The 25,322-nt window shown below is 35.5% G+C and overlaps 3 protein-coding genes across 5 annotated transcripts in view; 1 reads left to right on the forward strand and 2 right to left on the reverse strand.

The window, feature by feature from the left end:
- Nucleotides 1-5,221: 5,221 nt before the first annotated feature.
- On the reverse strand, nt 5,222-8,146 carry LOC149942864 (serine/threonine-protein kinase RIO3). The gene is made up of 11 exons (XM_090177210.1): nt 7,970-8,146; nt 7,679-7,826; nt 7,452-7,615; nt 7,165-7,391; nt 6,956-7,099; nt 6,765-6,892; nt 6,372-6,554; nt 6,155-6,314; nt 5,919-6,089; nt 5,749-5,853; nt 5,222-5,686 (listed from the first exon to the last, which is right to left on the reverse strand). Exons 2-11 carry the CDS (start codon nt 7,819-7,821, stop codon nt 5,528-5,530), a joined length of 1,584 nt encoding a protein of 527 aa, XP_090033336.1. The 5' UTR covers nt 7,822-7,826; nt 7,970-8,146; the 3' UTR covers nt 5,222-5,527.
- Nucleotides 8,147-8,424: 278 nt separating this feature from the next.
- On the forward strand, nt 8,425-9,792 carry LOC149942865 (meiosis-specific nuclear structural protein 1-like). The gene has a single exon (XM_090179528.1). It carries the CDS (start codon nt 8,425-8,427, stop codon nt 9,790-9,792), a length of 1,368 nt encoding a protein of 455 aa, XP_090035654.1.
- A 32-nt stretch (nt 9,793-9,824) lies between these two features.
- Nucleotides 9,825-25,322, reverse strand: part of mtd (TLD domain-containing protein mustard) — a 73,735-nt gene continuing 58,237 nt past the window's right edge. The window contains exons 5-17 of one of the 3 annotated variants that reach the window (XM_090177204.1): nt 19,445-19,530; nt 15,678-15,785; nt 15,522-15,614; nt 15,227-15,460; nt 14,967-15,154; nt 14,104-14,903; nt 12,785-12,947; nt 12,424-12,703; nt 11,994-12,095; nt 11,768-11,920; nt 11,610-11,705; nt 11,465-11,538; nt 9,825-11,401 (exon numbers count right to left, since the gene is read on the reverse strand). In XM_090177204.1, coding sequence (XP_090033330.1) covers nt 11,263-11,401; nt 11,465-11,538; nt 11,610-11,705; nt 11,768-11,920; nt 11,994-12,095; nt 12,424-12,703; nt 12,785-12,947; nt 14,104-14,903; nt 14,967-15,154; nt 15,227-15,460; nt 15,522-15,614; nt 15,678-15,785; nt 19,445-19,530 — 2,516 coding nt within the window. In that variant the 3' untranslated portion in view covers nt 9,825-11,262. Of the gene's footprint in view, nt 11,402-11,464; nt 11,539-11,609; nt 11,706-11,767; nt 11,921-11,993; nt 12,096-12,423; nt 12,704-12,784; nt 12,948-14,103; nt 14,904-14,966; nt 15,155-15,226; nt 15,461-15,521; nt 15,615-15,677; nt 15,786-16,513; nt 16,746-17,013; nt 17,033-19,444; nt 19,531-25,322 lie in introns of those variants that run through there. The other 2 variants (XM_090177206.1, XM_090177205.1) reach the window with 2 other exon arrangements.

The raw sequence follows: 25,322 nt of genomic DNA on the forward strand, positions 1-25,322 counted from the left end.
AATATTACCTCTAGGAGGGGTTATACAACCACCGTGTCGGTCTGTGGGTCTGTCTGTCAGGCATTTTCGGCAAAGTGTTATCACTGCGTACGCAGTTTCTCGAGATCTCTGCGTTCGCAGTTTCTCGAAGGTTTGGCAAAACCACCGTGTGACGGTGAGCGTTAACGGATTCATTTGCGGTTTGGTTTGGATGGTGTTTTTTCGCTCACCGTCGTGACGGTTTGGTGTATTACATTTTTGTAATGTTTATGCGCAGGTTGTGAGTGTTGAATTTGTTGTATTTGTGTTCTGATGGTTGTGCATGTTGAGTCTGTTGTGTTTATATGGGCGTTTTCTCTCCAACTTCTTCTTAATGACTTTGGGACGGACCGAGTGCTGAGTGTAATGCTACCTCTCAACGTCCAATGGCAGGGTTTCCACCAGTCGTACCTTAGTATCAATTTGCGATCGCATCGGGCGGGATTTGAACCCGAGACCTCCTGCTTGACAGGCGGACGTTCTACCACAGAACCACCGACACTTGTTCCGCCTTATTGAAAATTAGACCTTCAGCTTTATCGGAAGCGTATTTAATAGAGTGCGAAATTTTGGTTTAATTGAAATTGAAATTATTGCATCGAAGAAATTCTAATTTAGCGTTTCTCTATTGATTGATTTCGAACCCAGACCATTCGGCTTGGCAGTCGAGCGCTCTACCACAGAACCACCGATAGCTGCTTAGGTTCACTGAAATTAAGACACGCATCGTAAGCATAATAGGTAATAAAGTCTTTTTTTATTAATGAATTTATGAAGGCCTAATCTGGTTTTTTTACGAATGAAATTTACAGGTTAAATCTTGTTTTAGCGCAGTCGCCGAGATAAGAGGGTTAAAGGGTAGACCCTGTGGGTGGTCCACTTTGTTAGTTTTTTGTTATTTATTTACGGGTATTATTAACGACCTATATATAGTTGTGTTAATTCATAATAATAATAATAATAATAATAATAATAATAAGGCTTTATTATGGATATCCAACTCAGTATGACTATACTGATTTCCAGTTGGGTCCAGTGTACATAAAATTTTAAGATACAAATAGCAATAGACATAACAATAAAAGATAAGTTAATCAAATGTTAAAATGAAGTCACGAATAAGATTTTTGAACTTTGAAAGAGAGGGGTTGCTGGAGATTAGTTTAGACGGAAGAGAGTTCCATAGAATTATTCCACGACATCTTGGGCTAACTTTGGCAAACGCGGGAGGTAATTTTTCCAAGTAGAATGATGACGCACTGTTCATAGTTCTATAATTATGTACCGACGAAACACGCGTAAATCGTCGAGCCACATACTCCGGGACTTGATTGTAGTAGATTTTGTACATAAAGACGAGTATGTGCAAGACGTAGCGTTGCTTAATGGTGAGCCACTTGACGATAATTTAACGTTTATTGCTTTAAGAGCTGGCGGTTAGTCAAGTGGCTCTCTGTGCTTTGTTGATGGTAAGGTTTTTGCTTCTTGTAAATATATTTGGTGTGGATATTTGGATATCTACGATTTCTAACGCAGTCAATGATTTCCTGGGTGTGCGAGTCATTATATGATATTGGAAATTGGACGGCATTGGTCTTTTTCATGCGGTATGTGTCACAACGTCAACTGGAAGTCTACGAGTGTTGAAATAAAATGAGCGTTAAAGATGCGGCAAGTATTTCGTAAGCGAGAAAAATACAATTACCATCTGTAGATATTTCTTTCATTAAAATTTGCTTAGTATTATATCCAACTGATAAACATGTACTGTAAAAAGGGTTAAATTCAATTGTGCATTGTTTTAGTAAGTCTAACTCGCTGTTCTAACTACTTAATTTATAATATTCTGAATAAATTAAACTCGATTGTTTCGTCTCAATTATTTAAATTAAAATTAAAATTTTATACCGGGCAGGGTTTGAACCGAGAATACGTTTTTCGTAAATAACTCTGAATTGCGGAGATATCTTTGGGGGTCGTGTCGAGAAATTAATACCACTAGGGACCATTCTTCCGAGGAGAGGTATATTTTGGCTTGCCAACTTGTTTTCTTTACATTTTTCTGTTTTTATTGCTTACGATGTTACACTTTATATACAATATTGGAAATATTTCCATAATTATTTAAATCTTCGCTCTTGCTTGATACCTACAAAGATTCTCAAAAAAAATTTGTGTGGAGCGTGTCATTTTCGCCTAATTTGGTTTGCACATGTTTCTTAACAATGAAACGAAACCAAAATTAGTTACCGACATACGCCAAACGAGGAGGCAATGAACACCGCTAATGCCCCACAATGGAACATTTTGAAGAAAAAAAAGGATCCACCGTGGAACTTCGTATGTCATTAGAAAGTGTTCATCTTGTAAAATACGGAACAATTAAAACAACGAATATATTTTAGTTTCAATAGTTCAGCATTTTAGAATCACACAGTCTAATGGCCTTTAGACCAAACGAAGGTGGTCCTGAAAAGGACCGTTTTGGTTTTAGCCAATTATTTGGCTTCTTCTGGTTTTTGAATTTTTGAGACCTTTACGCAAGAACAACCAGCTACAGTCACTTAGGGGGCTTTGTTGGCATTGTCCAACTGCTCCTTATACAACTGGAGTTCAAATTCCATTGCCCCGTTCTTTAACTTGGCATTCATCAGCTCGTCTGGCCTTTGGTCGAGTTCTTGTTCGTTACAGAAAATATCAAAATATTTTTCTGTAAATCGTCCTAAGAAATAAAAAAACAAAAATTATCAATAATTAGTAACAATAATAATAACTATAGGTAAAACTAATTTGCTGTATTTACGTTTTAGCGATCGGCTTTCAACTTGAAGCTTGAAAAGAGGGGGGGGGGGGGGATGGAACCTCAACCCCTTTCCAAACTATCCCAATCGTTTCAATTTTGGGACCCGCAGGTGGAGTCCAGACACGAAGGCGTCTCTTTCGACATCTTAACGAAAAGGGAAAGGTTGACCACTCATAGGAAACGTCTCTTCGTCGCAGCGGGACATGACTAACCAAATATTTCCCCGAAATAGGCATTCGCTCGCTAATTTAGGCTTGACTTATAATATACATATATAAATATACTTTTCGCTAAACTGAACTCCCCCTAAATATGAGTCGTATAGCTTCATAGACTAGATCAAAACTAGCCCTTCTGAAACCGAAATAAGTATTCTATAATAAAATACCATATAGGAAAACGGAGAAAACCATGTATATTCGGGCCGCGTCTACGGAACGTTAGCTCCAAAGTATATTTTTCTGGACTACGGATAGACTAACATGAAAACGTTAATCAACAAAAATAAAAATACTACGTAATATCATAAATCCATAATTTAATGGAAATAATTCACTAAAAGCTATTTACAGAGTGACGTCATCACGGTAAAAAATCGCCCCTAGCGAGATGCTGATAAAGGGCACGTCATACACGAGAAGCCCTCTATATAGAGTGTCTCTTGTGGCTAGTTATCAGCAAACGTTTTGCATATAAAGAATAAGACGTGTCATACTTATGTAACAATATTATATAACGGAGGCAACGCTGCACCTGACCAAAATATTAAAATAGGGGGACAGTCGATGGAGGTTTTTTTCTATTTAGCATCGAACCCATTTCCTTCATTCTCGCAGTTTTCAATTTCAACAATAGCGTGTACTTCTGGCCCCAAGGCGAGGGGCAGGTCACTTCCTTGATTAACGACGCACCCCTCTAAAGATTAAATCCGATTTAATCGTGATTATTTTGATTAAATTCAATTTAATCACGATTAAGTTGATTAAATCACGTTTAATCATGATTATAATGTTTAAATCCGATTTAATCATGATTAAATGGTAAAATCTGATTAAAATGATTTAATCTGTTTCAAATGATTAAATCCTGATTAAAAAAATTATATCGTGATTAGTATGATTAAATCGTACTTTAGTTTTGATTTTAATGATAAATTATCGATTCGACCGATTATATTGATTAAATCTAATTAAAATGATTAAATCTAATTAAAAAGATTAGATCATGATTAAATATCGTTCAAATGATTAAATCCCGATTAAAAAGATTAGATCATGATTAGAATGATTAAATCTCGTTTAAATCGTGATTAGATTTTATAATCTTGATTACCCTGATTTAATAATTTTACTATGATTAAGACGCACCCAAAATGGAAATGACCTGCCCGTCGCCCCAAGGTTCTTAAAAATGCTTGCCGCGCTATACCCATCAATGTGCATTAGATAGCACTAAAGCTTTTAAGGCGAGAAATAGAAATGATACATCAATAGATAGCGAATGCTTTTCATTTCCTATTAAATCCAAGATTAATTAGGGGCTTAGATATCTATGTCGATGTCGATGTTAAACTAATATTACGGCTTAGCCGATAGCCGACTTGTTTAAATTTAAATCTGCGAGTGCCGTCAAATATGTTGTAACACAAATAATGACTTAATATGTGGAAGAGAAACCTACAAAAAAATTTAAATGCTATTAATAATAATTATTTTGAGTTATTAAATTATTAGTTGGGAATTGTTGTTGGTTAAATGTACATGCTAGTTTCATTGGTATAAAAAGTTTAACTCCAACTAAAAGCTTTCATATAATTGAAAAACTCATCAAAATTATAAGTCTCGGTGAGGGAGTAATCGCATGAAATCGTGTTAGAAAATTACCGATAAATTTAAAGAAATCGGTGGAAATCACTGAGAAACTAGTAGAAATCACAGAATGTTTTTCCAATATCAGTTATCAGGCGTACAAAGATTTTACGAGTGACTACCCCTCGAGTCCCAGCTAAAATAGGTGTTTTAACTATTTAAATTGAAAAATGAAACTTGGCACATTCTTCCTAGCAAAATACATTGCACCTCCCCCCCTTAGTTAGTGCTGGGCACTTCTGGTAAAGAACCGTTCAGCTCATACACCACTCGCTCTTTACCAAGCGATAAAAATTTCATGTATCTCTTTCTGCATTTTGTAGAGCGGTTAAATTTTCATTCTGCATTTTTGGCTTTCTGTTCAGCGGTTAAGTTTTTGCTCCTTTCATTTCTGTTTTCCCTCTTTTAAAAAGATATTTTTAAATATCACTGCACCCAACTATTTCATGGAAATCCTAAAATCCTTAAATTGTTATTAGCATATCTAATACCGCAGTTACTCTTAAAAAACAATTAGTAAAATGATATCTTTTCTTTATTTTGACAAAATTTTATCACAACAAAAACTTAACTACTTTTTTGTAATTTTGGGGAATTTAGCATTTTTTCAAATCAGAAGGGATTCTATCATTCTACTCACCTTACCAAGACTATATATCATGTGCTTCGTTGTTTTAAGGAAACGTCACTACTCCTTAAACTACCCAAGCAATTAAAATTTTAACCAAATTTTATAAATGTACAGTTTTTGCTCTCATTAAAAGCACAACCAATATTTCTTGTCCCATAAATTAAAAATATACATTAGGGGCATTACAGAATATAAATTCAGAGCATATCAAGTTGTTAACGTTTCTGCACTTAGCGAAGGATTGTCCGTTAGAGTACCTGACACGCTTTGTTGGGAGCATTTCAAAAATAATGTTTCAAATACGTCAGCTTGTAGCTGATTTCCACCATGAGCCAAGATTTCTTCGTTTCTCTCGTAGCTCTGAATCTAAAACGTCGAAAAAGGAAAATTAATAATTTTGGTAAGAAGTACAAGAATCTCTTTCATACTTCCGAGAGTAATTCAGCTCCTTCACCAGGTAATTCAAGACCAGAGATTTCCGTAAAGAGCTCCTTGGCACTTGGAATATCGGGTAGACCTTGCTTAGTAAAAAACTGAGAACAGATAAAAAATATTAGAAATTGAATCAAAACAATATACAAATATTTGGATAATATACCCGTGACATATTTTGGCAATCTCTATATAAAAACTCCAAAGCGTGAGGATGTGTGGGCTCAACTGACTGACTGACATCTATTACCCAGACCTGGCTATTATGCCAAAGCAAGTTATATTCACTCAAATCAGCGTGAACTAAGCGGCACTGGTTGTACAGTCTTTTCATAATCTAAAAATTAAAATTCACAATTATGTACTCTCAATAAATTTGTTAATTACTAAATAACCTTATACCTCAATAGTCTGCGAATAAGCATGGCTCATTTGTTCCGTGTTAAGTTTGACTTCTTTCAGTTTTGGAGCTGATTTTTGATCAAGTCCGATGAAAGTCATAACCAAAACATGTTTCTTTAAAATAACCACTTCAGGACAGGCAATACCGGCTTTACGCATTCTGTTACATTTAAATTTATAATTAAATCAGTTTTTCTCCCTCAAAAAAAAAACTTGCCTATTTAAATTGTGCATTTCTTTTTCTGCCCACATGTGAATTACTTTTCGAGGGTTTTGTTTACCAAAACGCTCTCGGAAACGATAATCATCTCGAATATACTTGTCACGATTCTTAAACTCATTCAAGGTTGTTTTAAAGACTTTTACCGCGCATTCAGATGGAACTACTTGAGTGTTTTTTCTAAAAAGACAAATTTAATTTTAAATAATTAGCCATTTCAGTTGACACGTAACAGCTAACCGCGAGAAGTTCATAAGGCACTGATATTTTCATTTGCTAAACAGCTGATTTTATTACATAAGACAACAGCTCCACTTAGCAGATGAATATCTTACAGTTTATGGGATTTGAACATATGGAACCTGAATGTTATTAAATGAAATTACTAACTGTCCTCCAGTTGCGTGGAATACAACTGCTTCTTTGCCAGTACTGATACATCCATTTATACTTTCCAAAATGTCATTATTTACTAGTTTATACAGAATAAGCCTTGTTTTTGGATCTAATACTTGTTCCTGAAACAGTAATAATACAATAATTAACTGACCATGAAATTTAAGTATAATACTTAATCATACCGCGGTTGATTTCTCTTTCTTATCATGCACACGCTGGGACCGTTTCTCTCCCTGCTTTGAATGAACTTTCAAGCTATTGAACACATTATTTGACAATTTCATATCAAAGCCACCTCCATCACCGGTTGAAATACCAGGCGGAAACTTCAAAGATTATAGTAAGGTAAGTATGAAGCTTGTATAAACAACAAGAGAATTGAATCACTGACCTCCATAACTCTACATGCATTTCTTCGTGCACAAACATTTAAATCGTGCTTGGTGGTTATCACATTTCCTTGTTTGGAAATTCCACTTTTCCCAATATTTGGCGACTGTTTTTGGTCTTTCTCAAAAGAATCCCAGTGTTTGGACACCGGCAAATCATCATCTTCATCCTCATCTGATGAAAATGCACCATCCGGTAAACAACGATACTTTTCGTAAGATAATGACACTATAAACAAAAAAATACACTTTGAATATACCTAAATAGTTTAAACAAAATTATTTGTACCTTTGCTAACACCATTAAGTTTGTGCTCTTTTTGAGCGATAATATCATCATGCTGGCGATCAAATTCCATTTGCAACAATCGAGCTAAGAACTCATCACTTTCACAATCTACTTCATCAGAACTGTTTTCGTGCCCCTCAGCGTGACTGCATTCTGGCTTTGAGCTAAAATATTATTATTAACAATAAGCTTTTATTTGGAAGAGTCATAACTCCTGCTAAAAATACCCTTTCTCAAAATCAGTCATGTTTGCATTTTCCTCAAATTGTAAATTTTTTGCTAGTTCTTCACTCATTACATCGGCCAGAGAAATATTCTGAGGAACAGCAGCTGTTTGGCCCCATGGGCATGAATTTTTTGGAGATTCCATAGATGCTACCAACGAAAGTTAATAGATAAAATGGACATTGCGGTGAAGTCCTTGCTTTTGTTAACAAGTCTGAACAAGTTGAAGATAAGACCTTGCCAACTTTTGTAATTAAAAATAAAAATAGACAAAAGATAAATGTTATACTTACCAGAATAATAGATAAATATCTTGAAAACGATACGACTAACTTAACTTAAAATAAATAAAATTTATGTTAAAATAAAATTTAAGCGATAATATGAGACCAAGAGACCCCGTAAGGGCCAGTTGACGTCGCTCTTTGGTCGGCTACTCGGCTCCTCAAAAACCTCAAATGATTTTGCTTTTATTACATCATTTATCAATTCACCGATTGGACGGTACAAATGACGTTCCAATAGGTTGCTATGATAACAGAATGACGTAATATTTAAAGATTTTGATTGGTTTCTCCAAATGCGTTGTTTATTTTGTAAACTAAAAATTTTGCGGTAAACATGCTTTGTAGAGTTTGTATCATTACATCGTTACTTGATTACCGTTAATAATGATATTTTTTGCTTTTAAACTTATAAAAGAAAAAAAAAATTATACATACAGACTTTAAGTGAATAATTTTAAATCATGTTTAGATATGACAAATCCACTGCCAAGCAAGTTGAAATTAAAAAAAAAAACCAAGCTGATAAATTTTTACGAGACTATTATTCCTATGAAAATAGAATAGATGAAATTAGGTTGCAGCGAAGACTCCGTGCAGAAGAGAAAGAGGCGGCAATTGAAGCAGCAGTTTTGCTAAAAGAGGCTGAAAGGAAAAAGAGACTCGAAGAAATTGAAGCAAAACATCAACTTGAATTCGATGAGGAACAAAAAAGACTTAAAGAATTTAGGGATTTAAAAATGCGTCAATATGTAAGAGAAAATAGCTTAGAAATTCGGGAACTGGAATCGAAATTAAAACAAGCGTATGTAAATAAACTAAGAGCGACACAAATTGAGGAACAAAAATTGTTAAAAGCCAGGATGAAAGACAAAGAATGTGAAGAGCGAAAATTGCTCGCTTTAGAAATTGAGGCATCTGAATTAAAGGAAAAGCTAGAAGAAAAAAGTACCAATCTTGATAGAGTTAAATATGGGAGTTCTTTGTTGGATCAAATTAGATACCAAAAACAAATAGAGGATGAGGAGGCCATGGTCCAATTCATAAGAGATAAAGCTATGATAGATGAAATAATGAAAACACTTATGTTAGAAGATCAACAGATTTTGGAGGAAGAATTGCGTAAAAGGAAACAATTTAGAGAGGAAATTGACATTTTTATGGAGTCGCAAAAAATGCAAAAATCAGAAGAGGCGGCGAAAATTCTGGAGGAGAATGAAAAAATTTTGAAATATTGGAAAGTAAATGATTTAAAAGAAAAGGAAATTAAGGAAGCTTTCATTCAAAAGTTAAAGAGAGTACAAGAGTTACAAGAATACGCATATACATTACTAGAAAAATGCCAAAAGGATTCAAGAGAAGAAGAGGAATTAAGGTTACAGATGGAAATGGCTAAAAAAAATGAGGAAGAAAATGAAAAAGAGCGAAGAGCATTAGAAAAACTGGTACGGCAAAGATTAGAAATGCGTTGTGCGTTGAATGAGCAGTTAAAATTAAAGGAACAAAAAATCCAAGCTCAAAAATTGGAAGAGCAAAAATTTCGGGAACAAATGTTGTTTAAATTAGCTGAAGAAGCAAGATTTGATCAAATATCTGATCACAAACGTAGAATGAAACAGCTAGAACACAGAAGAGAAGTTGAAAATATGATGTTGGAGAAACAAAAGCAGACTGCTCTTCAGAAACAACAAGAAATGGAGGAATTAGAGAAACTGAAACAAACCATAAATCAAAGACAGATTATCATAGAGGAAGAACGATTAAAATTATTGAGAGAACACGCTAATAAACTTTTAGGGTATTTACCTAAGGGAATTGTGTTTGATGTGTAGAATTTGCTTCACTTATACGTATGCCATCTTAATTTATCTTACAATTTCATAATACGGAATATATTTAATTCCTCCTACTGTACATTTGTGCGAGAATGCAAGAACCAATTATATATAACTACATGGTTGTTTTCTTTGTTTTTCACAATTTTGTTAAGACTATGCATACATGCTAACTGTACAATTCAATATTTACACAGGGAGGGTGAGCACAAAGTAAACCATTTCAATATACAGTATTGTTTTAAAATAAAGATTTTTTTATACTGCGTATTACAATTGTGTCTCCTTTTTACTTATTGTACATTACTATTAGACAGGATTTTACATTGATCTTTGTTTTTCAAGCACCAGAATTTTTTTAAGCCATATACACATCTTCACCGTATAATTAAAACTAGATCAACTAAATTAGTTCATTTATCATATAACCCACTGATAATTTTTAAACATAACTACACATACTTTTCACTTAAAACATTTTGTATCCCTTGTCCGAGAGTTTTTTTTTAACTGAAAGACTAGACTAAAATATTGAAGCGCATATTGGGCTAACAAAAATCACAATATTTTTGCAATTTAATTTCCTTCCCACAAATGACAAACAGTTAATTAGCAATATACGTGGGTTTTTCCTATAGTATATTTTCATAATATCCAAACTATTTGTATCACAAGTTTTCTATTGAAACTATGAACCTTATCCTTTTCTTTTTTAACTAAGTTATATTTTTTGTTTGAGTCTATTATACAATGTTTGTCTTTTTTGACACAGCTGCAAGTATTTTTTGGTTAACTTCAGGTTTTGTTTTTGCAAAATTTTCATATATATAATTAAAAATTGTAACTGAGTATTAAAAGAAATCAGAATGGATAGGGGAAGAGTAATATACATAACATTTAAAGAGGGTAAATTTAAGCGTTCCGTATAATAAGAAAAAAAAACACTAAATAAATATTTTTAAGCGAAATAAAAAATGCTGAATATGCAAATATGAAAGATGGAGAACTTAAATATGAACTTCATACATTACCCAAACCGTTACATTAAACACGCGTTACTAATGGTAACTGGCGAAACGTTTATTTTTAAAGTTCTAAAACAAAACATTGTGACTCACCACAGTAAAAAAATATACAAAGCACCTCGCCAATATCTAGCACCAACTTAAGACATTCAAATTTTTATGTTTTTAATGTATCATAAATAAATAAGCAAGTAAATTAACTTTCGAAGGAATTACTGGTCGAAATGGATGGGATTTTAAATAGTTTCTTTCAGAATATTTCGCGATAACAGTGTGAGGACTGTGCCAAACTCAGCAATAATAAGATTTATAGAGCAAAGTTGGTCCGCAAACATTTTTACTTTTGTTTTACAGTAATTTTTAAAAAACCTTATCAGAACTATTTTGCAGCTTTATTTTCCCCTACCTCACATTTGGAATAAAAAATCTCTATTTCAGAGCTTCAGACAAAACCCCAGGCTTCAAGTGTCTTAACTACAAAATCCTCCTGAGAAGACAGTGGTCCTTCATTTCCAAAAGTATTGCATTTATGACTGCGTCCGTGGTAAAGATCTCCATCCAGCCAAATGCCAAACATACCGCTAATCATAAAACACATACATTAATACGAAGATTACAACAAAAAAATTTACAACGTAACATACTCTCCGGCACCAATAGCCAAGCTTTCAGCATTCCCTTTTATGAAATACATGTTTTCACCCGTCCAATGATAACACTATCGGAGAAAAAGTCATCAAATTAATAAAATTATAATTAGCAGGTTACCAAGGGAAATTTATAAGTTACTTTAAAATCAGGATGAAAAGTGAACAAAAATGATTCTCCAGTTCCATAGAAATGGTCACTAATTTTCAATGAACATGAAATGACTGCACCGAACACCTTAAAAACAATTTCACTTTAGATCAAGTCAGAATGTTTTGAATTGCAACAAAATTTTTTACCGTTCCCTGGGTGTCCATAATACCAAGCAAGACTGGCGTTTCATACTTAGCCATTTCCCTGTACATAGTTTTAAGACTGAAACCATTTTTCGAAGTACTGTAAATAAGTGACCATGGGTAGCCTTCTGCCCTAGCGGGCAAGTTTTTACAGAGCTGAATGAGGAAATTAAAGCCAATTTAATTTTATCATTTCCAACTAATGCCAAACTAATATCAATATACAGACCTCTTTCCGTAGTTCTTCAGAGAAAATTTCAGAAGGATCTGAAAGATCTGGTAGTGGCAGTTCGATTTCAGGAGAGTGTTCAGCCTCACTCATTGAAACCAACTGCTGACAAAAGCACATTAGAGAAAAATTCAGATGATCTAACTTAGCCAGAGTATCACTAATCTAAACATTATTCAACATATTTGTGCTGTATATAAAAAAAAATCAGTCTTAAATATAGAGCACAATGCAGAGGAGAACTAAAATTGGCTACGGCATGAACTAAACAAAGTCTTTATATACCAGTGCTTCTATTTTATATCTTGGCTGTGATTCAATTTTTTGATTAAAGAAATTTTTTTTTACTACGGGTTTTCTTCTAAGGTTGGGGTTTAATATTTACAAATAGTGATTGAAAAAAGGATAACAAGCAAACATTATAATTTACCTCCCAGTCAAAAGGGCTACTCGAACCATCAGCAGTGAAATGACCTTCCACCAATTTCAAGAAACTGAGAGGACCATGAGTAGATTTTTTTCGATCATTTCCACCAGTTTCCAATTCCTGGGCTTTACTTTTAGTTTCTGAACTGTCAACCTCATCTTCATCGTCATCTTCGGGTTCAGATTCAACAGGTTTAAAACCTCTTTCTTCTGGAGTGACTTCGTCAACATCTCCGTACACTTCTGGGCACCAATGTTGAAAAAAATTATACAAATCATCCACCCTAAAAAGGAGTGGAAAAACATGATTATGGCCAGAAATTGTTTAGTATATTTCTTAGTACTTGTTAGGTCATAGTCCATACCTAGCCCTTGGGATGCTAAACCAATATTCTTTCTTCATCCTTTTTTTGCTGTAAGACGCAATTGGTGTTGACCATTGAACTTTTTTGTTAAGAGGATAGCCCATTCGGAGGCATAAGTATAAAGGCTGACCTTCATATTGTCTAGCAGGTCTGGGCAGTAACTCTATAAAACAATTAAACAGACTATAAAAACTTTAAGCTTAACATTCTACCTATTCATTTTTTTAACCCAATCTTTTATGGCTTTAAACTTTTTTATGCAACCACAAATACTCTTCAAGAATTTTCTTATCTGTGTTTGCAAATATCTTATTTACATTACAAAAACCATGCTGTGACAGTTTTAAAGATGTAGAGAAGAAATAGATAAAAGAACACACCATTCTTGAAGCCAATTCGCGACTTTTCTTTCGAAAAATATTGCTAGAGTAAGCAACATGCATGCAGGCAGTCTATATTGCTACAATTATTTTTTAGGCTAGGCTTTATTTTAAACTAATTCTATTCCATTTTCTAATTAGAAGTATAAAAATCTAAGTAAGATCAATTAATAGAGTAGAAAAGCCTCATTTTTTCATTAGTTTCGGCCGAAAACTAAGCACAACGACTTTCAAGGGTCAAAAAGAAGCTAAAAATTGCGAGTAAGCGTAATAGCTTTATAACATCTATTCCCGAGAAAATGATTGAACGAAGGCCCATTTTTGGAGCAGCGTTTTGTTAAATTCGCATATATGTATACAAAATTTTAAAAATTGAAAACACTTAGCTTATATAGTAAGAAATTTGTTCCCAAAACAGTTTTATAAAAAACTACCATTTATAAGAGCAACATTGAATTTGTTTTCAGTGGCCAAGCTCATGGAATTGAAAGATGGAAGAAGTATAAATACACGGATTATGAAAGTGCATAGCCAAGACAACAGAGAATATAATATATATAGATAGATAGAGATAGATGATGTGGGGAAATATACAGACATTAGTCAGAATGAATCCGGTACTAACCAAAATCGTCGAACAATAAGGCAAGGGCTGAAAGAGCAGAAGAGGTTTCATTTTAACACTACACTTGAAGCCTACGTCGTCCTATCTTAACTTAAATAGTCTGATGACGATTTGTTAAAAATATACTTATGCTCTTCTGTTAACTAATTAATTATTCATATATATCACGGTTAGCGAACATTAGTACGTATATATAGAAAAGAAGAAGCATTTAATGTTTTACGTAAACTTTTGACAGCAAAAAAAGTAGGCCTGAAAGAAATTGGTGAGTAATCTATAAACTTCTACAGACTCGAGAAATCAATTTTACTCACTGTCAACTTCGGCGAAGAAGTCTGGTTTTTCTTCAACCATATTTTTGTAACCCACATTAATAAGTTGCTGTTGAGCGTCTGAAGAGAGAATGGAACTGTATCTGTTCGAGTCTTTCTCCTCAGATTCATCAGTCTCAAAATCTTCTTTTTCTTCGTCAGTTGCACCGCCGGATCTTACAAAGAGACCGCTCGAAAAATCCACCAAATTTCTCGGGGAAGATGACAGAATCTTCGAGATTGATGACTGGGTGTAAGAACTGAGAGATTCAACTGGATACGAAAGCCTCTTTAACATGCGTTCTCGGCGACTTTGGGTATTCCTGGAACCCTCGCGAACTGTAGCTGATCTTCCCAATTTTTCAGCATTAGCTACTTCCTCAGTTTCTTCTTGAGTTAAGGTTGTAGCCAAAGTGACATCACTGTCACTTTGGGGTAAATTGGCAGTAATATTATCCACCCCTTCCGTTATTAAATCTGGTGGAGGAGTAGAAACCATCACCTCAATCGAATCAGACCTCTGTTGTTTTGGGTCCTGGTGATCCATTAAGTTCAAGTCAGATCCTGAAGAAGCTGGCATAACCAAATCAAAGTTTTCTAAAGTCTTCACAATTTGATTGTCACATTCTGTTTTGGTAAGGTGTTCGAAAGTGATTAAATCTGGAACATCAGGCTTGCAGACAACATTCAAAGGCTTTTCACTCTCTGAATCTTTAAATATATACAGAGGTTGTTCATCGGATGAAGGAGCGGGACTAGAACCAGGACCTAAGTAGATCTTGGGTTTGTTGACATTTGAATTCCTAGAAACGCAAATAAATTGGTATAACTATTTCTTCCGATGAATTCTTTAAAAAAAAACTTACAAACTATCTTGGGAGTCTTTAACCCTCATGTGTGCAATGTCAAAATAAATAGCCGCTCTAATCATCATATCAATGGGCGCAATAACCCCGTAGAGTTCAACTCCGTGCTCAATAACCAAAGTATCGGAGACATTGGGATCAAACATCAAGGCATTAGGAGTTACCAAAAGGACCCCGCTGACAAAACCCTGAACACCAGAAATTAGGATATAGTTCCTAATTTCACAACTGAAAAAGATTACTCCAGCAGTTAATGTTACCTGTCCATCAGTAATATGTTTTGAATTTATCTTCAAGAACCTTTCCGGACACTTAGCGTCAAAATTTTCTTTTCCATTAACTTCTATATTAGGAGTGGAAAGTGGCCCGCCGCTGACCTGCTCCTTTTCTTCCATGCTACTTCCCATGCTGCCACTTCCACCAAAGAAACTGAGATTCTTTGAAACGGGAGATGGGGATTGGACACGTTCCACATGACCAGGTTTTGGGGACATCTAAATTAATTATTAATTTATTACGATCACTGAAATTGATATGAAAGTATGAAGATCTTACAGATTTTTCCTTGTCCATTGGAGATTTTGGGCCACCATCGAAGGAGCCCTCGGTTTGGGAATTTATTTCACCCTTTTTAGGAATATACAAAGTCTGAAAAGATTTACCATAAAATGAATATAAATTTTTAAATCAGTTAACTATATTGAAAAGTACCTGTCCAGGAAATATAAAACGGCTAAGTAGCCTATTTAGCTTCACAAGCTCCGAAGGTGTTGTATCAAACCTGGCTGCTATTCCATTTAGAGTATCTGATGCAGAAGTCTAAAACAGTTATGAAAAAATTGGAAATTAAATGTTCAATTATTTATAATTTATTAAATTTATTTATAAATAATTATTAATAATCTATAATCCCACTATAATCAGTTTAGAGTATTTTGTTTTGAATTTAAATTCTCTGTCAAAATTCGGAGTTGCCTCCATTTTAACAAACTAGGTTAATAAGAATAGGTCTGTTGTACGGGTGTTTGGGACAATACATTGAATGACGGTAAGAGTATACGAAGCACGGTAGGAGTATACGAAGCACGTGATATTTATTCATAGAAACACTGGTAATTGTACTGAATTAATTTCCAAAACACAATTGGTATTAGATTATGTAAAGCCAAGCAATTCTAAGCGAGTAAATGACACTGCTTAATTGAAACAATTAAGAATTAATAATTGTACTAAAATAAATTTGTATATAATCACAATATAATTTAATAAAATATGCTATTAAAATATAAAGCTATACTACCGTAATAGTAAAATAACGGTAATAGTTTTTAATGGGTAAATTAACTACAGGGTTTAGGATATTAAATGCAACATCGATCCATTTGAATTTCCTTGTAAAATTTTAAAAGGCAGACCAAAATAAGTAATAATAAGCTGCTACACAAACTAAATATCATTATATCAACTTCATCTACACATTATGCCATTTACTAAGAGCATATAGAGAAACAAATCCAGAAGAGAACAAGAGAAAGAACACAACCAACCACAGCATTTTCTCATATTCCTGGTAATACCAAAAGAAATAAGGTACGCGCCGCTTCTCCTTCGAATGACGTACTTTCGGCTCAGATAGCAGACTTATTTATGAGGAACTCTGGGGGATTAGGAAAACAGTAGCTACGAGGGGGTGGGAGAGGTTAAGGATGGTCCTGGCCGACAAATTGCGAAGAAATAAGAAGCATCTTTAAAACCACCAAGGCCTCCCAAAATATAAGCCAGATCTTTCCTGACGCCTTTGAAAATGTAGAAGATACAGGCAAAGGAGAAGTGGTAAAGAGGGGTGAAAAAGGTTAGTCGTTTACCAGGAACCCCGTAACCATTACTCTCTTTCTACGAGCAATGGTTTGTTTAGGAATTAATGACTGGCGAAAAGCCACAGGGATACGTTAAAAGAAGATGCAAGGGGCACCTGCAATGGTTTCGCCGAAAAGGAGAGGAGAGAAGCCGATCACGGTGAGAGAAAGAGAGAAAAATGGGGATTTACAAAGGCGAAAATATTCTTCGGATCAGCTGTTACGAGCAGCGTGGAGAAGATATAAAGACAGGCTACAGAGGAAATGCGTCGTAATCGAAAAAGGAGGGACCCAGTTCCATGATATCTGACGCGTGCGCAGTTAGGCGCGTCAATATGGCAAAAAGGTTGGGTTAAATTAAAGTCAATGCGAGAGTTCTTGCCGACTTTACGCACCCCAGGATGTTACATAATAAACAGCTGGGCTAATATCCAAGGCACCACCTTTATACCATTACACTTAAAACCAAAGATAATATAGAACTCCATACCTTGATTCGAATTCAGAGAGCTTTCAGATTTTCGGTTTAATAACGAATAGATTACCCACTTCCGGCAAGTGACCTCCGAAAAATCGTCCTCCGTCGGTCGCTGTAGTACGCTATCCATAGTTGATTACCATGGACCATGGTAACTATGCAGCGGATTTTTTCGGAGTTCCGGCAGGAAGTGGGTGAACGCTATTAACTAAACGCGAGCCAGGATCGTGCAGAAATCTCTGGGACCAGAGTAAACTACGTAGTTGTGGGGGCCTTATGATTTAAATTAAGCTGTATGAGGGCTAAGTATGTTGGTGGGACCCTTTTCAATCGGGTTAAGCTTCCCTTGTGCCGTAAATTAAGAAATAATTCTATTAAAAACTTAAAAAGTTCAAAGATTTTCGTAGATGCCGATAAGCATTCCAAGTAGAGGTATGGATTCCTGACTCCGATTGTTCTTACTAGGCTGGTAATTTTTACCTGCTCCCGAGCATTTTACGGTCCATTTCGAACTACACTTTCATTGAAACAATGTAAAAAGTTGGTGGTGGTGTCGTTCCAGACTTAAAACATCTTCAAGGAAATAGCCAAGAAGTAATATTTCCGAGAGCCAGGGCCTGCAAGTGCTTGTTGAAATAATTTAAACTTTTCACCCGTAAATAGAACGTCATGTTTTTTCTAAGACTTAATATGTAAAAGGCATTTCGTAAAGGCGAAAAATTTCCATTATTTCAACAATAACTTACAGGTAAATATTACTTCTTGGCGATTTCCTTGAAGATGTTTTATTGAAACCCCTTTTTGACGAAGAATCAACGTTGGCGTTTTCTGTTGCCATAGGAAAACTAAAGCCCATTGCAACTTTTCCCTTTGGCAATTTTCATACTACCATAAGGTCATCCTAACCCCCGAGTTTCAACAAAATCGGGGATAACCACCTCGGGTAGTCTCCTTGTGAGTTTTAAGAATACCTACACCATCAACGTTTTACAATCGGTACTGCAATGGTCTGTTTTTTTTTTTAACATTTATATTGATATACCACAAAATTGTAATATTTAAAAAGCGCGTGAATTAACAGCTCTTTGAAAAAAAGGAGCAACAAAAAAAAGAGCGAGTAGCACGCGGGTTTTTGAAAACTGGCAGTTAAATTCGGAATTTAAAAGATGGCAGTCTATAATAAATTTCGTTCAACAAAACTAATAAATCGAGTATTTCATTTTAACAAAAGACATTAAAGGTACCAGCGTTGTCTAAATTGGCCGTAAGCTGCTCCGGTGCTGCAGGTCAAAAGTATATGCCTATTTCGATAAGGCTCAATAAAATTATACGCGCACTAGAAATTTCTAAAGGAGACTATAATCTATATAGAAATGGGAGTAGTTTACAGTCGCGACTTTAAGCCTTGGATCGAATAGAAGTCAACTAACTTAATTTCCTCTAAATACGGGAATTTATAGCTAACTAAATTGGCGCTTGTTAAGTTAAAAACTAGTTTTTATCGCGTGTCAGCGGACGATTATTCGATTTCGAATATGATCCCATTAAATCGATTTTCGAGGAAGTTTATATTCCGAGTAAGCGTCTTCCATTTATTCATTTATTTCCGCGGCGGCCAGCTATTGAATTTGAAAATAAGTGTTACGTCTTACATTCGACATAGTTTGAGCAGCAATGTACCCTAACAAAGGTCCAAATTAATGAACTTATTTTTACCAATAATTTAATGTGGTGTACTCATATCGCCTCAGATGCGCGAATAATTTCAGCCTTTTTGGGCGTTATTTTCCAAAAATCCCGGGAATACAAACTAGGATAGATGGCGTAAGTGGGCAACGGAAACCCCATCCCGTCATAATATTTTCATCAGATATTTCCCAGTACTAATTATTGAGGTTAAATTTAGAATTAGATTTATATCTATATACACGGGTTTAATTTATCACGCTCAACTCCCCCTCCTACACTTTCGATGCCGGATAGAGGTTAAGCCCGCGCTAGAAAACTGGTAGGGGGAACGTGGAGTGTAGACGTAGCTTTATCGCGAACACATGGTTTACCATACGCGTTTGCTAACGCGAGCTAAACCTGTCTATTAATCGATAATAATAGAAATATGGGATTATAAATATAAAAATACTGACCACATATTCGACTGTGTTTTGAGGCTGGGTCAGAGTCCGAGTTAATGGTTTCTTCTCGCTGGGCGACGTTGGCGTTTCGCTTTGATCTGAAAATTAATATAAAGAAACATTAACGGCTAATTAAATTAGAAATATTTTTGGAATTTGCTATACAGAGCGATCTGGTCTATTTTTAATCTAAAACCCCTAGTAGGAGTGTTCCATTGGCACCACACCGGTGTCCATAATGAAGCCAGCTTTTAAAATGAAAAGGCCATAACAACACGGGAGATTTCACATTAAATCAAAATAGATAAATGTTGAAAAGCCTTTGATGGTTGGACATTTCGGGGATCAAAATCCCGCACACCAAAACCAAAGTTGAAAAAGATTTTAAAATTAATTTTCTTCGCATACTATCAAGAACGGCGCTTTAAATAATTTTTTAATTCTGATTTTCAAAGCCAGCCCGGAAAGCAACGTCTAGAATGAATAGGCGGTTTAAAGAAGGGGGTTATAGGACAGTAATAAATGATTGGATAACGCAATCTCCCTTCGGCAGCTGCGTGGGTGGTGAGTCAATATAACGTAGAGGTTTTAAAAACGGGGATATATTTTACCTAATATTAGAGGACGGACGAAGCTTACCATGTCTCAAACAACGAGATTCTATTTATAACAATTAATAATCCCCTTCTTTGGCGGGGCTCGGTCCGAACAACACAGCGGACAAGCAGGGCGTACGCGTACCATTTGTAACACGGCGGCGTAGAGCAAAAAAAGTATTAATAATAATAATGCAAAAAGTGAAAAAGGTCGTATTTCCTTCGAAGCAGTCACGCGAGTATAAAATAGATTCAATTCAACATTGACTCAATACGAAAGCAAGGCTTCGCGTAAGTGGCTCTAATTAAACAAGAGTATTTATCTCCAGGGATGAAACTAGGGATAGCGAACAAGGGGATTGAGAAAGGATTATATTATATTGTAATATATTATTACGCTACGTACGATGGTTGCTTTGATTAATGAAATAAAACGTGTGCCACTATCTGCTAGAGTTGTTGTGAAGTGGTGGATATTTTAAAAACTGCTGATAATTCTTCGTGGGGTCGGACATTCAAAGAAAATTCGTACACTTTACAAGAAATACAAAATCCAGCCTGGATTTCTTCAAAATCAAAATCTCTAAATCTGACAGAATTACGAAATAAAGCCTGGATTTCTTCAAAATCAAAATATCGAAATCCGACAAGAAATACGAAAGCCAGTCTGGATTTCTTCAAAATCCAAATCTCGAAATCCGACAAATACGAAATCCAGTCTGGATTTCTTCAAAATCAACATCCGACACGAAATACGAAAGCCAGTCTGGATTTCTTCAAAATCAACATCCGATACGAAATACGAAAGCCAGTCTGGATTTCTTCAAAATCAACATCCGACAAGAAATACGAAAGCCAGTCTGGATTTCTTCAAAATCAACATCCGACACGAAATACGAAATCCAGTCTGGATTTCTTCAAAATCAACATCCGACACGAAATACGAAAGCCAGTCTGGATTTCTTCAAAATCAACATCCGACACGAAATACGAAAGCCAGTCTGGATTTCTTCAAAATCTAAATCTCGAAATCCGACAAGAAATACCAAATCCAGCCTAGATTTCTTCAAAATCAAAATCTCGAAATCTGACAGAATTACGAAATAAAGCCTGGATTTCTTCAAAATCAAAATCCGACAAGAAATACGAAAGCCAGTCTGGATTTCTTCAAAATCCAAATCTCGAAATCCGACAAATACGAAAGCCAGTCTGGATTTCTTCAAAATCAACATCCGACACGAAATACGAAAGCCAGTCTGGATTTCTTCAAAATCAACATCCGACACGAAATACGAAAGCCAGTCTGGATTTCTTCAAAATCAACATCCGACACGAAATACGAAAGCCAGTCTGGATTTCTTCAAAATCAACATCCGACACGAAATACGAAAGCCAGTCTGGATTTCTTCAAAATCAACATCCGACACGAAATACGAAAGCCAGTCTGGATTTCTTCAAAATCAACATCCGACACGAAATACGAAAGCCAGTCTGGAATTCTTCAAAATCTAAATCTCGAAATCCAACAAGAAATACCAAATCCAGCATGGATTTCTTCAAAATCAACATCCGACACGAAATACGAAAGCCAGTCTGGATTTCTTCAAAATCAACATCCGACACGAAATACGAAAGCCAGTCTGGAATTCTTCAAAATCTAAATCTCGAAATCCGACAAGAAATACCAAATCCAGCATGGATTTCTTCAAAATCTAAATCTCGAAATCCGACAAGAAATACGAAAGCCAGTCTGGATTTCTTCAAAATCAAAATCTCGAAATCCGAAAAGAATTACGAAATCCAGCCTAGATTTCTTCAAAATCAAAATCTCGAATTCCGGGACAAAAGTTAAGAAATCCGAAATGCAACGTGCCAGATTTCAAAATCCCGGACACATTTTTGATGAATGTCCACCCCTCGTAATTTGTACTATTTTACTTTGAAATAAGGCGTTTCGAACTATTTATACTATAAAATATCGAGTAAATAAATAAAAATTTAGGACCAGGAAATTAAAGTAACACAGTATAGTTTGAATGGTTGCTTAAATCTCCCATTTAAAAGAAACTATTTTATTTTACAACGTTAAAGATTATGGGGTTACACCAGGAACTGACGTCATGATGACCTGGCTTTGTAAGGCTAATAAGTCACGACCTATAATGTCTATAACCATTACTAGAGCGGGAACACCGAGTTAGCTTGACCAAACGTCTGCAAAGAACTGTGAAAGGTTAGACGTTCCCGTCCGTAACGTCGGGAACGAAGTTTACGTGTACCAACATAAAAGACTCGTAAGCCGATGGATAAAATCCGGCAAAGACCGGAGATGATCTTTCCTTCGTGAACTGAGGCAGCGTGCTTTATCTAAATCGGGAGCCATTAAAATGCGGACGCGAGAGCAAGAGCGTTTGACCTCTTCTTTAGATTACACGCGGCTTTTATTCTTCATTCTCTCTTGAGAAAGGACAGGGTGCCTTCATTTTACAGAAGATTCTTTTTATATTCAAAGTTAAGATTACATCAATTTTGAATTAAAAAAGTTTCAAACACTGAAGCGGCTTAACCGTAAGTATATAAGAGTTTACTATAAGTAAGACACTTTCAATTCTTCACATTCGAACGTTTTACTGAGAGCTATTCGCGAGAGAGACGCTATCGCTCGGAATCACTCCGTTGAGTTTGCAAGTTCTCTCCCCACTGTTTAAAGGGGTTTCCCCCCCGGGATCTTCGGTTTCCCCTTCCATAAAAACTTGTCGAGGTTAACGGTAATAGTTAGTGTAGGGAGCTGTGGCTCGCGTGGCTTTCCACCACCCTCCTACGCATTGTAACCCGTCCACCTGAATTAATGGCTTTAAAAGTCGCTTGATGACTTAGGCCCAAGGTGATGCCTTGGGTATTATCCTAGCTGATTATTATTATTATTATTATTATTGGCTTCATTACCGTTTTGCCTTTGACAGCGCCTCGCTAGGGGGGCGATTTTACTCTTGTGATGGCGTCACTCAGTGAATAGCTCTCAGTAAAATATTTCCCAAAGAGACATACTTATGTAATGATATTATAGACTTATGGCTTAACTTACGGTTTATAAGCCACGCCTACCATGTCGCTAGATTTTATCAGAATTTTTTTAGTAAACTACAGATTTTTTCGCGCACAATTGAAAAGACTGAAGATCGGTCAAAAATAGTGCGTCGATAAATGCGTGTTTTCCATTTTCACGCGATGTAAAATGAGGAAGAATTTTACTCCGGTTATACTGAAGATGGCGCTACACAACACTAGGGAGCTTTCCAACTTCAATTTAATAACGGCGCGCGATGCATGCGCGTTTTAAGTAACGTGACACCGAGCGCGCCGTTTTTAAATATAATTGAGGAAGCCCCCTGATGTTGTGTAGCGCCATCTTCAGCATACTCCAGAGTAAAAATATTACTAATTCATGTACAATAACAATAAAAAGCCCCAATTCAGACCATACTACAATGTAGGCCAAACCAAGACTATAGCAACCTAATAGCGAACTGATTTCTTCAGTAATTGCTAGCTAGGAGCAACAAACACAGCACCCCACACAAGGAGAACGTAACCCGTCAAAAGTCGTGGATTTTCTTGCGTACGTTTTTCATTGGCTAGACGCTTTAGCACCTACTGCCGTCGGAAGAGGAAAATTCGGAAACTGAAAACCGTGCAGCGTAAAGGTTCGTCCAATGAAATTTGTACACAACACTGTGTTAACGTGTTTAAAGGCTAGCTGCGTTCTCCTGGTGTTTGTTGCTCCTAGTTGCTAGCTACGTTCCTTCAAACGAGGTTTTTTTTTATAAACTTTTACTATTATATCAAATCTTCTGGGTCAGACACTTTAACATTCGTCTTTATAAAGAAGTTAATAATCAGCGTGAATTTTAGGAGCGATTTTAAGCTCCCTTCTTTCCCGCGACCACTCAACTAAAAAGGTTGTCGCCTAAATTACTTAGCCTTCATATAAAACCCATCGATCGCTGCTTTCTGCGGGGTGAAAATCGGCGGCGCCTTAAGTCCGGACGACCGAGGCATTTCCACCTCCCCTTTTTACACTTTCTTAAAAACCGTTCAATTTTTTTTCTTTTTCAATCTATCCTTAAGTTTAAAAAAAAAGAAGAAAAGGCGTAAGATGGAATAGAGAGAATGTAGCTCCTTCAAGGCGAGACATTTTGGAAACACTGTCAACTCTACAAAGATTAACTTACTGGACTCTGGGACGCTACTTAATTTTTTTGGTATTATTCTTAAAATATATTTCGGGTGAAACTATTGTTTTACTCTAACAAGGAGACTACCCGAGGTGTTACACACCGATTTTGTTCAAACTCGGGGGATTGGTAGACCTTGATGTAACTTGAAAAACTCTAAATGGATTTTATTCAATGGGCAACGGTTTTGCCATGGCAACGAAAAATGTTTTTGACAACATAAAATAACATGGGATTTTGACCGATTTTCCTGTGAAAAAAATTAAAACAATTGATAAAAATGTGACCAATTTTGGTATTTTAATTTTATTTCAATTTTGTAAATTGTTTCACAGGGGGACCCTTGGAATCGGTCAAAATCCCATGTTATTTTCAATGGGAAAATTTCCATTTTATGTTGCCAAAAACATTTTTCGTTGCCATGGCAAACTCGTTGGCCATTGAATAAAATCCCTTTAGGGTTTTTCAAGTTACATGAAGGTCTACCAATCCCCCGAGTTTGAACAAAATCGGAGTGTAACACCTCGGGTAGTCTCCTTGTAAGTGTAGTTAAGTGTTGTCGTCGTCGTTGTAGTCATATTATGTCTCCTCGAAATTACCCTAAGAAAGGGTTAACTATCTGGTCCTCTACAGCCACATAGCCATACTTTAAGGGTCATTTGTTTTACAAAGTTTTCGAATTTAAATCAAGTGATTTAAAAAAGCATTGATTTAAATATATTTATACTCAAACGAATAAAAGTGTTTTCTAGCAATGACAATTCAAAGCAACACAAATTTAACTTAATTTAGTTTACAATACCGCTTCACGCAAAATTGTAAAAAAAATCAATAAATTAAAATCAATAAAATCTGATTTCAATTTTATCGATTTTTAAATAAAAAATCAACAAGCCTGTGGTTTTTCTATTAAGGGCAAATCGCTTTATCGAACTATATCTCTTTGTTCCTATAACTCTTGTTCGTATTTCATCTATTTGCTTAAGTCAAGTGGATATTTTCCGCTGTTTCAACATATTCGCCATTATGTTCTCATTATAATTTTGGGAATGCCCCCCG

This window comes from Leiobunum rupestre, chromosome 6, assembly GCF_980474605.1.
Source record: "Leiobunum rupestre chromosome 6, qqLeiRupe1.1.hap1, whole genome shotgun sequence".
Taxonomy (NCBI): domain Eukaryota; kingdom Metazoa; phylum Arthropoda; class Arachnida; order Opiliones; family Sclerosomatidae; genus Leiobunum; species Leiobunum rupestre.

What these genes read in the sequence shown, in the direction of transcription:
- LOC149942864 (XM_090177210.1), bottom strand. Translation starts at nt 7,821, where the DNA reads ATGGAATCTCCAAAAAATTCATGCCCATGGGGCCAAACAGCTGCTGTT. An exon ending in AGAAAGAGAAATCAACCGCG is followed by an intron (nt 6,893 to 6,955) that starts GTATGATTAAGT and finishes TTACTGTTTCAG; the next exon opens with GAACAAGTATTAGATCCAAA. An exon ending in GAGCTGAATTACTCTCGGAA is followed by an intron (nt 5,687 to 5,748) that starts GTATGAAAGAGA and finishes TCGACGTTTTAG; the next exon opens with ATTCAGAGCTACGAGAGAAA.
- LOC149942865 (XM_090179528.1), top strand. Translation starts at nt 8,425, where the DNA reads ATGTTTAGATATGACAAATCCACTGCCAAGCAAGTTGAAATTAAAAAA.